This window comes from Scyliorhinus canicula, chromosome 4 (assembly GCF_902713615.1).
Source record: "Scyliorhinus canicula chromosome 4, sScyCan1.1, whole genome shotgun sequence".
Lineage (NCBI taxonomy): Eukaryota > Metazoa > Chordata > Chondrichthyes > Carcharhiniformes > Scyliorhinidae > Scyliorhinus > Scyliorhinus canicula.
In genome coordinates this window covers 165,046,796-165,065,305 of record NC_052149.1, presented here as the reverse complement: position 1 = coordinate 165,065,305, position 18,510 = coordinate 165,046,796, and the positions used below count along the sequence as shown (strand labels likewise).

At 43.2% G+C, this 18,510-nt stretch overlaps 1 protein-coding gene across 1 annotated transcript; it reads right to left on the bottom strand.

Annotated features, from left to right (window-relative positions):
* Window positions 1-266: 266 nt before the first annotated feature.
* Window positions 267-10,477, bottom strand: stc2a (stanniocalcin 2a). The gene is made up of 4 exons (XM_038795474.1): window positions 9,636-10,477; window positions 7,910-8,052; window positions 7,439-7,650; window positions 267-2,904 (listed from the first exon to the last, which is right to left on the bottom strand). Exons 1-4 carry the CDS (start codon window positions 9,793-9,795, stop codon window positions 2,499-2,501), a joined length of 921 nt encoding a protein of 306 aa, XP_038651402.1. The 5' UTR covers window positions 9,796-10,477; the 3' UTR covers window positions 267-2,498.
* Window positions 10,478-18,510: the final 8,033 nt, after the last annotated feature.

Genomic DNA, 18,510 nt, shown 5'->3' with positions numbered 1-18,510 from the left:
TCAATTTTACAAAAGTATACCGATCATCCTAATTACCTTTTAAATAAAGATAATTATGTTTTTTGTTAAAAGAAATGTATGCAAGTGCAAGCTCCTTTTTGGAATCTCAGACAATTGAGGAACACTAGAAGTATCAAGTTTTTGGAATATTTCATTTAAGTCTGGTGGTGCAGCACTGGGTTTGATGGAATGCTGTAAATTATATAATTACCAGAATAGGATAGTATTGTCACATTTTTAAGTACAGTCTAGTTGAAATGCAGAGATACGTTTAACTGCAATTTTGTATTTATTGTTTTCTCTCTACAATATATTGTTCACAAAGACAGAATGACTATACACTTTGCACTACAACAGCAGTAACCTTAACAGGAAGAATACAAAGAAGCATGCAGAAAATATTCCAAATGAAACAAAACATGGCCTTACACTATAGCCTGAGAACAAGATACAATAAAGTAGTCCTCACACCATCAAAAGATGGAGCTAATACAGTGAGGGAGACAGTGGTTAGAGTGTTTACAATAAGGATTATATTGTACGCCTTATCATCAGGTGTGTCTTAAAGGTAGTAAAACAGAATGGTGAGGTAGCAGACTGCACGCTATTCAACTGAGAGGGGATCAAGTTGTTCCTGTTTGAAGGACTTTGGGTTTTATATTTTATTTGTTTAGAGCATAGGCATTTCTAACAATTTTATAAGGATAATTAACCACTGCTAATGGACTATTAGCTCCTAACTTATTTTTATACAGCAGGTTTTTTAATGAACATTCGAGGTTGATCTACATTTTGAATGATGTGTCAAATAGGCACCTTCAGAAAATGAAACACAAAAGAAAGCTTTTAGGGCAACTTGTAAACTGAATTATCTTGTGGAATTTTCTGGAAAGGTGTGCTCAATCCTGCACGAGGGGAGAAACAGGCTTAAGTTATTTCCTGCAGACTTGATTGTATCAATTATTAGCAACTGATAATATGGATTTAATTTTTGTGATTAAGCTACACTGTGTAGCAAGTTAAACTTACAGGAGTTTCATAACTGAACATTGTATTGAATAGTACAGTTCTGCATATCTGATCAGATCATTAAAGCCTATTGTCTTGCTCATTTGAATGTAAAATAATTTTTTTTACTGTTACGTCCAGCTGTTACCAGGTTTGTAGAATGGGCACCATTATTGAAAGTAAAGACACATCTTTTTAAGATTGTCCTAACGTGGTCATATTGGATTGTTCATATACTTTTGATGTTGATAGGCATGCATACATTGTGGGCCAGCTGTTGTAAATCAACCACTTGATCTCACTGAAATGTGGTCATCTTCAGTCATTTATGGTCAGACAGAAGGAAAGAGTCTGGCATTAAATGACAGAACGTAGAATGTAGAAAATTAAAAAAGTGTCTTAAATCGGCCATGTCAACTACACAAAAGAGAAAAACAAAGGACTGGATTCCACTGCCAAGCTGGCAGCGCACTCATGCCCGCGGATTTCTCGACGGCGTGGGGTGCCCACAATGGGAAATCCCATTGGCTGGCTGCAGGGATGGAGAATCCCGCTGCTAGCGGGAACGATCTCTAAAAAAACAAATTGTGATCAAAGGGAATATTTTAATCAGATGATTTTGCAATGTATATCAGGTAAAATCAATGTGTGCATTTATACATATAATGAATGTTTGGTGGTAATAAAAAAGAATTCATTGAATGCTACACAATATATATTTTATTATTTTTTTCTAATTTACTGTTCATTAGTTTGATTTTGCCAAGATCATGTGCCTAAGGCAGAAAGGATAACTTCACTAAATAATTAGCAGAAAACAATATGTTAGATAACAACATGATTTAATGATAATCTATTTAAAACTATCAATAAAAATGCAATTTGTTAGACTTGAATAAGGTGTTTAATAAATAATTAACAACTACCAATAAAATTATAGAATGATATAAAATTACAGTATGTTGCATAAGAAAACTCACTAGTGATATGAATATGTACAACACAGAAAATGAAATAGTTTAATTTACCTTATCCAACAGGTATATTGTTGATACAGAAACTACAATAAATAGTAATGTTAAATATTTACAATATAGAATAAATGTAATCAGTAGATGAACATGTAGACCTTCACAAAAGCTTTGCCCTGTACAAAATTACCCAAGATATATCTAATAATAAAGATTTTGTCCTGAAATAAAGATGTTCTGATTTTGTTTTTAAATTAAAAGGGAAACTTTCATGCATGCTGAGGTGGCTCGTTGGGTGAGATAATTGATGCTAAATTTCAAGTACAGTGATTATGGGACTGCATTCTAGGAATTGTAGGTTTTTTGAGTTTAAGTGAAATTATGAAAGCTGACTGCTGAGGTGAACTACAATTCCCAGAATATTTTGCATGTAACACAAATCCCATTTTAGGGTATGTGTGTTGGAATGTCCATAATAAGGAAATGGGTGCATGGAAAGCCCTTAAGACTAATGACCTTTCACCTTCTGATATCAGATAACTCAATGGCATCACCAATATGAGTACGTTCCTCGGTTATTCGCCGTGAGGCCTGACCAGTACCACGGGCACGTGCATTCGGGTGGACTTTACCACTTTTCTCCTTTTCTCCTTTAGGGTTCCTAGCATTCTCTCTGTCAATTTCAACATAATTTATATCTGTGCTACCCTTGTGGCCCTTACGGTTGTCCCCTTGCTTTTTGTCAGGAGCTGCAGTTGTTGGGGTGACTTGATCAACCTGCTTGCGAGAAGAGCAGGAATCCTCTTGCAAGAGCTGTCTTAAAAATGCAAGGTTCTGTCCAAATCGGGATCGCACACTTTTCTTTACAGCTTCCATAACATCTTCATGACAATGGAACAGAGCCTTTATAAACTCCAAGTATGACCTTTTTTGAAAAATAAATATAATGATACATGAGTATACATTCAATATTCAAATACAGACTTTATCCATCATAGGAAATGGAGAATGTTAGAACGTTGAGTTTAATTTAACTGTAGAGGTTAAAATAGCATGTTGAAGAAAATTCAACTTGAACATCTTTTTTTAATATAAATTTAGAGTGCCCAATTCATTTTTTCCAATTAAGGGGCAATTTAGCATGGCCAATCCACTTGCCCTGCATTTTTTGGGTTGGGGTGGGCGAAACCCACACAAACATGGGGAGAATGTGCAAATTCCACACGGACAGTGACCCAGAGCCGGGATCGAACCTGGGACCATAGTGCTGTGAGGCAGCAGTGCTAATCACTGTGCCACCATGCTGCGCTATGATCTTTAACTTATGTTTGAGTTGACAAATCTACCAATTTCCATCCATTCACTGTATATTTCTACAGTTATAAGCATATGCATCTAATCTAGATTGGGAAACATGTTTCTCTTAAATTTTGAAAATAGCATAATTGCATTTCAGTATAATGTGGTATTTAGGTAGAATTTGCAAACAATATTTGAGGGGATACATACAGTAGCATAGTGACTCTGTTACTGGACAATTAATCTAGAAATCTGGGCGAATGATCTGAAGTCAGCAGCTGGCGGTGTTAAATTAAATTAAATAAGAGCTGGAATTTCAAATAAACCAGCATGAAACTATTTGGAAAAATGCACCTCATTCACTAATGTTCTTGAAGGAATGTTCTGAACTGGTCTGGCCTACATGTGGCTCAAGCCCCCAGCAAATTGCTGGTTCTTATTTTCCATCTGAAATGACCTTACAAACCATCAGCTGTATAAAAGAAGGTGGCTCAGCACCCCATTCTCAAAGGCAATTAGGGATGGTAAATAAATGTTGGCATTGCCAGTAAAATCCACTTGCCACGAATGAATAAAAGAAATAGATAAATAATAGGGTTAACATCTCTGTTGAAATGATTTTTTTTACAAAGGCATTTGCCTAGTAATATCACCAGACTAAGTTTTATCCTATAGGGATCCAGCTTAGGTAACTTACTCAAGATAGGTGGAATCAGTGCACATTTGCGTAACATTGGTGGATATTTGCATGCAGAGGATATCATAATAATCCTTCCTTAATTCAATGGCTGAATCACTCCTCCAATAATCCAACCCTACCCATTCTTATGTTAATGATTCCACTCTACCTCAGTGCTTCCAGATCACGTCTCCAGTGTATACAAACTCTCGTTCTCTGGTAGTTTAATGATTAAATAACGATATTTTCATCTCCTATTCATGCCCTTATGTGAAGCAATCTAAATCATACTTTTAAATAATTCTTTAAAGATAGAATTTTCGACCCACTCAGTCAATTTAATATCCATTAAATATTTCTCTAAAAATAAAATATAATCAACAATTATTAGCAATAAAAACAAAATGGTGAAAATACTCAGTAGATCACATCTGTGGAGAGAAGAAAAATGGATTCTCTCTCCACAGATGCTGTCAGACCTGCTGAATATTTCTAACATTTTCTGTTCTTAATTCAGATTTTCACCTTCTGCAGTATTTTGCTTTTGCAGCAATTATTATCCTTTCCATTGATGATTCTATCCTTATTTCTTCTTCATGTCAACATCTTTTGTCTCTATCTCTTCTAACCTCAATTTAAAAATCACACGTTTCCTTCAGTTGCCTCTGATGCACCATCGATTGCACGCGAGGCGAGTGATTTACCAATGTCAGGCTTTAATTAACTAGAACACAGCCTGGCGATCGTCTACAGTGGAAAGGGACGATCGTCAGGCTTCTGAGATTTATACCTCGTTGATAGAGGCGTGGTTAACTCAGCCTCTCGGCCAATCGGTCGAGAGGCACAAGACCGACCAGGGCCAATGGTAAGCCGACGTTCTGGCCCAATGGCAGACGAGTATGCAGATCATATCATCACAGCCTCAATGAAACTTGATAACTTCTTTCACATTCAGTGCTTCTTTTCTACTCAGGGGCTCTAAATGTATGTCCAAGTCTTATACAGGGCTGCTAAATCAAGGGTATTTCCTAACACCTCTCTTACTACAGAACAGGATTCATTAAATAGCTTCTTGTTTGGTAAGTAATCTCTTTCTTACTTTTGACCCTGGAACCCGCCCTTCAACCTTTTGTCTCTTTCTCTCTCTCTTTTATTTCTTAGGAGCTCTTAAAACATGAAATTTAAAGAAAAGAGAAATTATTTCAGCCAGCATCCTTCCTATTCTCTCTAGTGCTGGTTTAGCTCAGTGGGCTAGACAGCTGGTTTGTGATGCAGAACAAGGCCAGCAGTGTGGGTTCAATACCTGTACCAGCTTACCCAAACAGGCGCTGGAATATGGCGACTAGGGGCTTTCCACAGTAACCCCATTCTTGTGACAATAAAAGGTTATTATTATTATAAGTCGAAGATATCACTGTACCTGTACAGTTTTTCTCCTTCCAAACTGCGACCACCCCCTCCACCACCTTTCTTCCTTGAAATCCAGGTTTGTTGCAGTTTATCAACCCAATTCATTCTTTCCAAAATCCCAAACTTGAAACTTCTTTTTTCTCTCATCCGTTTTTTTCTTCAACCTCTATCTTCAACTTTGGATGGTGGTGTAAAATAGGCGCTACCAAGTTATCGCTCATTGTGCATCCTGCTTTGGTTTCTACTGAAGGTAGTGAAAGGGAAATGTTGTGGGCTGTAAATTGGGCTGCCAATTTGATATTGCCCATTTTACACCATTGCCCAAAGTTAAAACTAATTTCCAAATTTTCAAAATGAAAGCTCCACAATGTCATCTGATGACACACCCAGTGTGGTGCGGAACCATACCAACCACAGGTATGTCATCAGTCGATGGAGAGTCAGCCTAGAACTAGGGATTACTGAAATTCTACTTATCGCTTAATTAATCTCTTTTTTAAAAAACTCTTTGTAACATTCCAAAGAAGTGACAAAAACACTGGTCATTTCCTGTATTTTGAGCCTTGGCTTTTCACTATGGCTTCTCAATTTAAAAATAATAGCTGAGTTCCATTCTATCCTTAACACATGCCAATACAAGCATACACACTCCATTTGAGATCACTGGAGTGGAGAGAGATGTATGTCCCTCAAGAGCTTAAAGCACTAATTGTTGGATCCAAAATGGGGTCTAGGTGATTTGACATTCGGTGAGGATCATACCCAGAATTTTCTGTTATGCTTCTTCCAGTAATGCACAAGCATGGAGAACTCAATTTTGAAAATGTTAACTAAATTTCACAAACCTACTTCCAAATAAAGTACATCTCTGAGATTATTTTACTTTAACAGACTGCCTGCACGATCCTACATATCTAACTTCACATATGGCAGTTGCAAAATAATCACTTACTTTTATTCAATTGTCTATGGACAGATAGACTAAGGGTTTGCAGTTCTTACTTGGGGATTAAGTTAAATAAAATAGCCAGCTAAATTCTGCACACGTTTTAATCTGCAATGGTTGGTTAAAATATAAATGATATGACATCAGAATAACTCCAAATATTCTGGGGAAAATCCTGATTATGTCCTCAAAATTTTCAGTTAATAAAGTTTTATTTCCTAGATCTTAAAACATGAAATAAAAACAAGGAGAAATTAATTCCGTGACTCTTGGTATCTTCTCATTACAGCTCTTAATTTACTTCAGTGGAAACAATGAGAACTCAATTTTCACTAACAGCAATTTATGGCAGTTTTAAATAAACGTTATTATTTGGGTATTAATAATAATTTTGATTATGTAAACATCCTTTTATTTTTAAAAAATTCTTTCATGGCACATGAGCACCATTGGCAAGACCTGCATTTGTTGCCCATCCAAATTCCCCTTCAACCGAGTGGCTTGCTAGGCCATTTCAGAGCACAGCTAAGATTCAACCATTGCTATGGATCTGGGATCACATGTCGACCAGCTTGGGGTCAGGGTGCAGATTTCCTTCCCTAAAGGGCATTAGTTCAACAATCAATGATAGGCTCATGGTCATCATTACTGAGACTAGGTTTATATTGCAAATTTATTTAGTGAAGTTGCCATGGGATTTGCACCCAAGGTTCCCAGAGCCTGGGCCTCTGATATTACCACTACACCACCATCTTCCCCACTATTAATGCCTTGTGTTAACTACAGGCATTAGCTAATTTTATCCCACTGGCATACCAGGTAAATAATTTTCCATTTTAATTAGGCCCAATTTTAAGATGTGTAAGTTTACAAATTAATCTACATTAGTGAACGACTAATGTTAATAATGACAACCATACACTGACTGTGAGTTGGACGTGTTTCTCATGACCTTTCAAAGCACACTAATATTGTGTGTTTGTCTTATCTGTGTGGTCCTTGAGCAAAATATACAGAATAGTACTATTTTGCTCAGAAATATTTACACAAGGCTGTACAACGTGATGCAACTCTGTTGTGTGTTGCAGAGTAAGCAAATAGTAGGCAATCCCCTTTACTACTTACCCTTTTGAAAGCAGATGCCGAATGTGAATCATCTCCACAACCACATTAATGTTCTCCTTTGCGATGGAACAGAGGTTATGTTTGAGGTAGCACTCTTGCTGCAGTTGAGACACCATCTCCTGGATTGTGGAGCACTTCCGACTGATGCAGCTGAATTTCATTCTCAATCCATGAGCCATACACTTCAGAGTATCTTTAATAAAAGATTTGCCCTGGACAGGTTGCAAGAACCATAAGTGATATAGTTGCGAAAAGCAGTTGCCTTGATTTTCAAAAAATCAATTTAGGAGATAGGGCTGTGAATCATACACTTCAGCATAACTTTTATATATTAAAAAAACTTGGATAGTTAGTAAGAACATAACTTGGAATATTATACTGAAATATAACTTGGAATATTACACTGAAATATGTGTTTGCTGGGAGAGGAATTACTGGTACTCCTTTATTATTGAGTCTTTGGTTTATTACCTGGGCATCAAATTTCCCAGCGTTGTGTAGAAAAGCCAGACAGATGTCATGTGGTCCACGGATTTCGCAGGAATTATTTTCAAAGCATTCAAAAACTCCACATCCAACGTCGCCGGTGTTGACCAGGCAGTGCTGTATTTCAGCTGGAAGCACATGCAAGAGGGGGGGGGGGGGGGGGGGGGGGGGGGGGAACAATTAAAAAGCTGGCAGCTCATTTGGAACTAGTCTTCCAAGTTACTTTTGGGAGGGTGGCTATTCAGGAAAGGCGCTACATAAATGCAATTTCAACCTTTTCAGTTGTCCCTGTCCAATAATAGTGATTTATTTTCTCTGTTCAGTTTCAAGTGTCACAGGGTCACTTAGGGCCGTGTGGATACATAGAACATAGAAAAATACAGCACAGAACAGGCCCTTCGGCCCACGAGTTTGTGCCGAACTTTTGTCCTAGATTAAGAACAAATTAATCTACACCCATCATTCTACCGTAATCCATGAACCTATCCAATAGCTGCTTGAAGGTCCCTAATGTTTCCAACACAACTACTTCCACAGGCAGCGCATTCCATGTCCCCACTACTCTCTGGGTGAAAAACCTACTTCTGACATTCCCCCTATATCTTCCACCATTCACCTTAAATTTATGATCTGGATATATGCATCTTGTCAGGGGATGGAAAGTTTTTGGGGAGCGCCCTAGTTAATCCAAACGTATTGACCCAGTATTACCCCCCCCCCCCTTTTTTTAAATATATTGTTGCATGTGTGAAAACCTGCCTGGGTTCACATCTTCAAGCTATTTAGCTCAGCTGAACCCCCCCCCCCCCCCCCCCCCGCCCCCCGCCCCCCGCACCTTTGGGAGAGACCGTTGTTTAGCTGGTTAATGGACATCGGCCTCTTCTCTGTTCTTCCTGGACAGCTAACTCTTTCCCCCGGTTAAGTTTCGTTCCACTTTATCGTCTAAAACGCCCAGCTTCAGCCGGATGCTTGCCTCTTTCAGTTTTCTTTCCGGGGCCCGGTGCTAATACCCTTCCTTCCTCCCCAGATGCAGACATTGCAAGTCACCACCCAGCTCTCTCTCCTGCAGCTAGCTTCTCAAGGGGTTAATATGCTAACGAGGTGTGCGTGGCTGTCGACACGGAGTCTTCCCAATGTGCTACAATGCAATCCGAGCATGGGACAATGATCCCTTGCAATTGATCACGCTATTCTGCACAACCGGATCTTAACACGTGAGAAATGGGAGAGATAAATAATTGATCCCGGATTACTTATACTGCTACTTTTCCAGTGTTAAAGCGACCACCGAAATCCTGCGTCCCCATCACATTTGCTCAATCACCTCTCATCTGGCATTTGATCCTGCTGCCTGCACAGTCCATTGCAATCCCCTTTGCAGTCAGTTCAAACTGTACGAGCAGCAAACAGAAGTGAATGCAGATTTCAGAGCGGCCCCAGGTTTAAGCACACACCATTTAACGTGTCACATTCAACACTTTTGCCATTGACTTTCATTTTTGAATGTGGGTATTACTCCCCCCCCCCCCCCCCCCTATCTTCCTCCCCCCCCCCCCCCTATCTTCCTCCCCCCCCCCCCCCCTCCCACTCCCCCTCCCCCCCCTCCCTATCTTCCTCCCCAATGACTGCGTGTCTACCCAGGCGGGAGCAGAAGCACAATTGCCCACGAACTCTGCCCAAGCGCCGAGTTGCTGCCTCCGGCTGACCTTACCTGTGTTCTGTAAGGAGAGGCGAGCTTTCTGCTGGTTGGCCAGTTTGTCCCGTTCGTGGTGACTTTCCGGTAAATCAGCCTGCTCCGTCCCAAGAGCCAGATGAGGCGGTGTAACAATGAGCAGACTGCTTAGGAGACTCGCTAACATGACTGTGTCCATAGCTGCGCTGTCTGGGGAGGGGGGAGGGAAGGAGGCTGGGGCAGCAGGAGCGCTTTCTCACTTAGCAGCAGCACAGGCTTTGAGTTGCTCCAGTGGCGCACGGTATCTGAACAGAAATGCAGAGAGGGGGGATGACTAAATATACCAGAACCGTAGCCCCTGGCGTTTCTGTCACTTGAATGAAGGCAAGAAGCAGGTGTTGTCATTGGCTCGGGCCAATCAGGCGCCCAGAAACCATGCCCAAGTTTGACAAATCAGGGGATTGGAGGCTCTTGGCCAAGACTCCGCGGATTCCAGGCTGGGACCTCGGGCCCGGGGGAGGGGGGTGGGAGCTCAGAGATCCCCCCCCTCAACTTTCCGCACACGTTTGTAACCTTACAACAGGGGCACGTGTTCCCATGTTGAAGTATTGTTGCAGCTCGCTTCCTGTAGCAGGAAGAGAATGTTCCTGCTGGAAATCCCCCCTCTTCCTCCCCATCGCCCTTTTGTCCTTCCTGATGGAAGTTTGAACGGCTCTCAGAGCTGGGGAAGCTGCTTAAAGCGGCTCCGTCCCAGCTTCACTATCCAACCAGACCGGCGGCCCTTCGGCCCACCGTGGCAGCTCTCTCGTCTTCAATTCGCCGTCCCACTCCCCCTGCGTCGCATTTCTCCCCTTTCCTTGTCAAGTCTCCTCTTTCTTCTTGAGGGTGACTGATTGAATTTGCTTCCCGCATTCTTCCGGGCCGTGCTCAACCCCCCCCCTCCCTCCCCCGACTCCCTTCACAGACACATATTATTTTAAGAAGAATAAATCCTCCCAGTCCCCCCCAGTTTGACTGTTTAAACTCGCTGGTTCCAGCTGCACACACACACATCCACTCGTCCCACAGCCCCGGAGAGACGGAGGAGCGAAAACGGAATCTTTCTGCAGTTTATGTAACGCGATGCCGCAGCAATGTAGCAGAACTTGACTGTTAGCTGTGAATGTGTGGGAACTACCACCGCATGAATGCAGAATGCCGGCAGTGTGTGTGTGTGTGCTCTCCCTAAATTTGCTCATTTATTTAACTGCTCACTTGTAGGCGGCATACTGCGGTCAGCTTTTCTACTGCATTGGACTGAATGCAGAAGAAAGTGAAGACATTTACACTCGGGAGACGCGAGCTGCCATGCATGCATATAGCTCGTCACAGCATAAGTGTAATATCCTAAACTGGTCCAGATTTGGACAAAGAAATTGGAGATGCAGAACGAAATATGCGACAGGCTCTTGTGCATTGAAGCCTGTGCTAAAACGGAGCATCCTGTCCCACCCCATTTGTTCTGTACTTTGTAGTAAATGCCGCCAGGCTGAAACCATAGAGACGCGAAAGGCACTAGTAATTCCTGGCAGGAGTTACATCATTCATCCATCAACAGCTGCTCCATTCAGAGAACAGACAGAAAGAATTCTTCAGAGATCTGCAAAGCCGGCCATGTGGCTGGGATGAAGGAAACATTTGTATACATTTCAGTCTGGGTACATGCACTCTTGAACATATAAAATAATGTATATTTGTAATATTAGCATTGACTAACACTGTTGTGACTCGGGTTACGACGAGCAGTTGCTGCTACTTATTATTCGTCCGGGAGCTCATTAAATGTTTCTGATATTGCATCTGACATAAATACTTTCGATTCTATGCACAGGCGAGCACGTATTTGGTGCTGGACCGGATGAACAATGTGCTTTTGATAAAACAGTAGCTGGCCGTTATATTACCAAGCGATTCCATCCCCCCCCCCCCCCCCCCCCCCCCCGGCAGTGGTCAACATGTGTCCGGCAGATGTTACTGAACCTTGAGGCTCATGTCGATGCAGTCTGCAGTGTCCGTTAATGATCCTCTTGTGAATGAGCCACTGGCATTTGCATTTTACATCTCTTTAGGTTTTAAAACAGCCAACAGGTATAGAAAATAGTTCACGTTCCCGCAGATTTGGCGATATGAACGTTTCATCATGTATAATTCATACAAGTGTATTTTGTGTCAGATTTTTGCAGAAACATTGTCAGTTCACATATATTTCCCTCATACGAATAAAGCTGTCAGGATAGGAAGATAAACAGCGCATTCTGAAGGCATTGATGCAGACCACTGATAGTGAGTAAAGGGTTAATGCTGAAAATAGCGATTGCTGACCGACATTGACTTTTGTCAGTTTTTAGTGGATATTCTACAGCTATCAATCAAGCTTATTGAAAATCAAGAGGTAACAGATCAAGTATAAACCTTTCACTTGAAGCGTCGGTGAGACAAAAATGGAAATGATTTCTTGCTGAATATTTCTCAAACTGCTTTGAATTTCTCAGTATATCTTTATGTTTTTCAATATGCCACTCTGTTCTTTATCAAGTACAGCCGATATTGAGGTAACACCTTTGAAAGGTGTTCAGTAACATGTCTCTTTTAAAAAAATATGATTTGCAAGCGGCCTTGGAACACGGAGCACAGTCGAGGTGTATCCGCAAAAGGGGTCCTTCCAAAATGGTTCTGCAGAGAAGCTGTGCCGACAGTTTTTTTTAACGACGAGCTGGGAGTGTATTTAAAGGCGAGCGAAAGCTCTCGCTCTCCCTCGCTCTCTCTGTGCGGCCAGGCGGAGTTCAGCTGTCCAACGCCGGGCTCCAGTTTCACATCGACTGAGCAGCCTCCCAGCTCCAACCCCACTCCACAGCGAGGGACACACCCTCAGCGCCCGCCAATCACACCTCACCTCAGCCTGCCCGCCTCCCGGGCAACCGAACAACATCACAATGGAGCGCTTGTGACGCCGGCCACCAATCCGTAGCGGCCAAACCAATCAGAGCAGCCTGTGGGACTGCTCCTCCTAATCCACCGGATCACAATCAGAGCAGCCTCTGAACCTGCTCTCTCTCAATCCACAGGATCACAATCACAGCAGCCTCTGAACCTGCTCTCTCTCAATCCACAGGATCACAATCACAGCAGCCTGTGGGGCTGCTTCTCCTAATCCACCAGATCACAATCAGAGCAGCCTCTGAACCTGCTCTCTCTCAATCCACAGGATCACAATCACAGCAGCCTCTGAACATGATCTCACTCAATCCACAGGATCACAATCAGAGCAGCCTGTGGGACTGCTTCTCCTAATCCACCGGATCACAATCAGACCAGCCTCTGAACCTGCTCTCTCTCAATCCACAGCATCACAATCACAGCAGCCTGTGGGACTGCTTCTCCTAATCCACCAGATCACAATCAGAGCAGCCTCTGAACCTGATCTCTCTCAATCCACCGGATCACAATCAAAGCTGCCTGTGAACCTGCTCTCTCTCAATCCACAGGATCACAATCAGATCATCCTATGAATGTGCTATCTCTCAATCCACCAGATCACAATGAAAGCAGCCTGTGAACCTGCTCTCTCTCAATCCACCGGATCACAATCAAAGCTGCCTGTGAACCTGCTCTCTCTCAATCTACCAGACCACAATCAGAGCAGCCTGTGAACCTGCTCTCTCAATCCACCGGATCACCATCAGAGCAGCCTGTGAACCTGCTCTCTCTCAATCCACTGGATCACAATCAAAGCTGCCTGTGAACCTGCTCTCTCTCAATCCACCGGATCACAATCAGAGCAGCCTGTGAACCTGCCCTCTCTCAATCCACCGGATCACAATCAGAGCAGCCCCTGAACCTGCTCTCTCTCAATCCACCAGATCACAATCAAAGCAGCCTGTGAACCTGCTCTCTAAATCCACAGGATCACAATTAGAGGAGCCTGTGAACATGCTATCTCAATCCACCGGATCACAATCAGAGCAGCCTGTGAACCTTCTCTCTCTCAGTCCACCGAATCACAATCAGAGCAGCCCCTGAAACTGCTCTCTCTCAATCCACCGGTTCACAATCAAAGCTGCCTGTGAACCTGCTCTCTCTCAATCCACAGGATCACAATCAGATCGTTCTATGAATGTGCTCTCTCTCAATCCACCGGATCACACTCAAAGCAGCCCCTGAACCTGCTCTCTCTCAATCCACTGGATCAAAACCAGAACATTCTATGAACCTGCTCTCTCTCAATCCACCGGATTACAATCAGAGCAGCCCCTGAACCTGCCCTCCCTCAATCCACTGGATCACAATCAGATCATCCGATGAACCTGCTCTCTCTCAATGCACAGGATCACAATTAGAGCAGACTGTGAACCTGCTCCCTCTCAATCCACAGGATCACAATTAGAGCAGCCTGTGACTTGCTCTCTCAATCCAGAGGATCACAATTAGAGCAGCCTGTGAACATGCTATCTCAATCCACCGGATCACAATCTGATCATATTGTGAACCTGCTCTCTCTCAATCCACAGGATCACAATCAGAGCAGCCCCTGAACCTGCTCTCTCTCAATCCACCGGATCACAATCAGATCATCCTATGAACCTGCTCTCTCTCAATGCACAGGATAACAATCAGATTGTTCTATGAATGTGCTCTCTCAATCCACCGGATCACAATCAGATCATCCTATGAACCTGCTCGCTCTCAATCCACAGGATCACAATCAGAGCAGCCTGTGAACCTGCTCTTTGAATTCACATGATCACAATTAGAGCAGCACGTGAACCTGCTCTCTCTCAATCCACAGGATCACAATCAGATCATCCTATGAACCTGCTCGCTCTCAATCCACAGGATCACAATTAGAGCAGCCTGTGAACCTGCTCTTTGAATCCACATGATCACAATTAGAGCAGCCTGTGAACCTGCTCTCTCTCAATCCACAGGATCACAATCAGATCATCCTGTGAACCTGTTCTCTCTCAATCCACCGGATCACAATCAAAGCTGCCTGTGAACCTGCTCTCTCTCAATCTACCGGATCACAATCTGAGCAGCCTGTGAACCTGCTCTCTCTCAATCCACAGGATCACAATCAGAGCAGCCCCTGAACCTGCTCTCTCTCAATCCACAGGATCACAATCAGAGCAGCCTGTGAACCTGCTCTTTCAATCCACAGGATAACAATCAGATCGTTCTATGTATGTGCTCTCTCAATCCACCGGATCACAATCAGATCATCCTATGAACCTGCTCTCTCTCAATCCACAGGATCACAATCACAGCAGCCTGTGAACCTGCTCTTTCAATCCACAGGATAACAATCAGATTGTTCTATGAATGTGCTCTATTAATCCACCGGATCACAATCAGATCATCCTATGAACCTGCTCTTACTCAATCCACAGGATCACAATTAGAGCAGCCTGTGAACCTGCTCTTTCAATCCACAGGATCACAATCAGTTCGTCCTATGAATGTGCTCTCTCTCAATCCACCAGATCACAATGAAAGCAGCCTGTGAACCTGCTCTCTCTCAATCCACCGGATCACAATCAAAGATGCTTGTGAACTTGCTCTCTCTCAATCCACCGGATCACAATCAGAGCAGCCTGTGAACCTGCCCTCTCTCAATCCACCGGATCACAATCAGAACAACCCCTGAACCTGCTCTCTCTCAATCCACCAGATCACAATCAAAGCAGCCTGTGAACCTGCTCTCTAAATCCACAGGATCACAATTAGAGCAGCCTGTGAACATGCTATCTCAATCCACCGGATCACAATCAGAGCAGCCTGTGAACCTTCTCTTTCTCAGTCCACCGAATCACAATCAGAGCAGCCCCTGAACCTGCTCTCTCTCAATCCACCGGATCACAATCAAAGCTGCCTGCGAACCTGCTCTCTCTCAATCCACAGGATCACAATCAAAGCTGCCTGTGAATCTGCTCTCTCTCAATCCACAGGATCACAATCAGATCGTTCTATGAATGTGCTCTCTCTCAATCCACCGGATCACACTCAAAGCAGCCCCTGAACCTGCTCTCTCTCAATCCACTGGATCAAAACCAGAACATCCTGTGAACCTTCTCTCTCTCAATCCACCGGATTACAATCAGATCATCCTCTGAACCTGCTCTTTCTCTATTCACTGGATCACAGTTAGAACATCCTGTGAACCTGGTCTCTCAATCCACATGATCACAATCAGATCATCCTGTGAACCTGCTCTCTCAATCCACGGATCAATTTCATAGCAGCTCGTGGAACAGCTCTCTATCAATCCACTGGATCACAATCAAAGCAGTGAGGGAAACTGCCCCCTCTCAATCCACAGGATCATAATCAAAACATCCTGTGGAACAGCTCCCTGTCAATCCATCGGATTACAATGAGAACATCCTGTGAACATGCTCTCTCTCAATCCACAGGATCACAATCAGAACATCTTCTGAAACTGCTTCCTGCTAATCCACTGGATCACAATCCAAACATTCTGTGAAACTGCTTCCTCGTAATCCACTGGATCACAATCAGAACACCTGTGAAACTACTCTTGCTGAATCCACAGGTTCACAATCAGAACATTCTGTGAACCTGCTATCTCACAATCTACCGGATCACAATCAGAACATCCTGTGAACCTGCTCTCTCGCAATCTACTGGATCACAATCAGAACATCCTGTGAATCTGCTATCTCTCAATCTACCGGATCACAATCAGAACATCCTGTTAAACTGCTCTCACTCAATCCACTGGATCACAATCAGAACACCCTGTGAAACTACTCTCGCTGAATCCACAGGATCACAATCAGAACATCCTGTGAACCTGCTATCTCTCAATCTACCGGATCACAATAAAAACATCCTGTAAACTGCTCTCACTCAATCCATCGGATCACAATCAGAACACCATGTGAACCTGCTCTCTCTCTATCTACCAGATCACAACATAACATCCTGTGAACCTGCCCTCTCTCAATCCATAGGATCACAATCAGGCCAGCCTGTGAACCTGCTCTCTCAATCCACAGGATCACACTTAGAACATCTTCTGAAACTGCTTCCTCCTAATCCACCAGATCACAATCCGAACATTCTGTGAAACTGTTTTTCTCCTAATCCACTGGATCACAATCAGAACACCCTGTGAACCTGCTCTCTCTCAAGCCACCTGATCATAATCAGAACATCCTGTGAAATTGCTCTCTCTCAATCCACAGGATCACAATCAGAACATCTTCTGAAACTGGTACCTCTGAATCCACCAGATCACAATCAGAAGTTGCTGTGAAACTGCTTTCTCCTCATCCACAGGATCACAATCGGAACATTCTGAGAAACTGCTTCCTCCTAATCCACTGGATCACCATCAGAACATCCTGAGAAACTGCTTCCTCCTAATCTACTGGATCACCATCAGAACATCCTGAGAAACTGTTTACTGCTAATCCACTGGATCACAATCAAACACCCTGCAAAACTGTTCTCTCTGAATCCACAGGATCACAATCAGAACATCCTTTGAGACTGTTTCCTGCTAATTCACTGGATCACAATCAGAACACTATGTGAAACTGCTTCCCCCTAATCCATTGGATCACAATCAGAACAACCTGTGAAGCTGCGCTCTCTCAATCCACAGGATCACAATCAGAGCAGCCTGTCAAACTGCTCTCTCTCAATCCACAGGATCACAACCAGAGCAGCCTGTCAACCTGCTCTCTCTCAATCCACAGGATCACAACCAGAGCAGCCTGTCAACCTGCTCTCTCTCAATCCACAGGATCACAACCAGAGCAGCCTGTCAACATGCTCTCTCTCAATCCACCGGATCACACTCAAAGCAGCCCCTGAACCTGCTCTCTCTCAATCCACTGGATCAAAACCAGAACATCCTGTGAACCTTCTCTCTCTCAATCCACCGGATTACAATCAGATCATCCTCTGAACCTGCTCTTTCTCTATTCACTGGATCACAGTTAGAACATCCTGTGAACCTGGTCTCTCAATCCACATGATCACAATCAGATCATCCTGTGAACCTGCTCTCTCAATCCACGGATCAATTTCATAGCAGCTCGTGGAACAGCTCTCTATCAATCCACTGGATCACAATCAAAGCAGTGAGGGAAACTGCCCCCTCTCAATCCACAGGATCATAATCAAAACATCCTGTGGAACAGCTCCCTGTCAATCCATCGGATTACAATGAGAACATCCTGTGAACATGCTCTCTCTCAATCCACAGGATCACAATCAGAACATCTTCTGAAACTGCTTCCTGCCAATCCACTGGATCACAATCCAAACATTCTGTGAAACTGCTTCCTCGTAATCCACTGGATCACAATCAGAACACCTGTGAAACTACTCTTGCTGAATCCACAGGTTCACAATCAGAACATTCTGTGAACCTGCTATCTCACAATCTACCGGATCACAATCAGAACATCCTGTGAACCTGCTCTCTCGCAATCTACTGGATCACAATCAGAACATCCTGTGAATCTGCTATCTCTCAATCTACCGGATCACAATCAGAACATCCTGTTAAACTGCTCTCACTCAATCCACTGGATCACAATCAGAACACCCTGTGAAACTACTCTCGCTGAATCCACAGGATCACAATCAGAACATCCTGTGAACCTGCTATCTCTCAATCTACCGGATCACAATAAAAACATCCTGTAAACTGCTCTCACTCAATCCATCGGATCACAATCAGAACACCATGTGAACCTGCTCTTTCTCTATCTACCAGATCACAACATAACATCCTGTGAACCTGCCCTCTCTCAATCCATAGGATCACAATCAGGCCAGCCTGTGAACCTGCTCTCTCAATCCACAGGATCACACTTAGAACATCTTCTGAAACTGCTTCCTC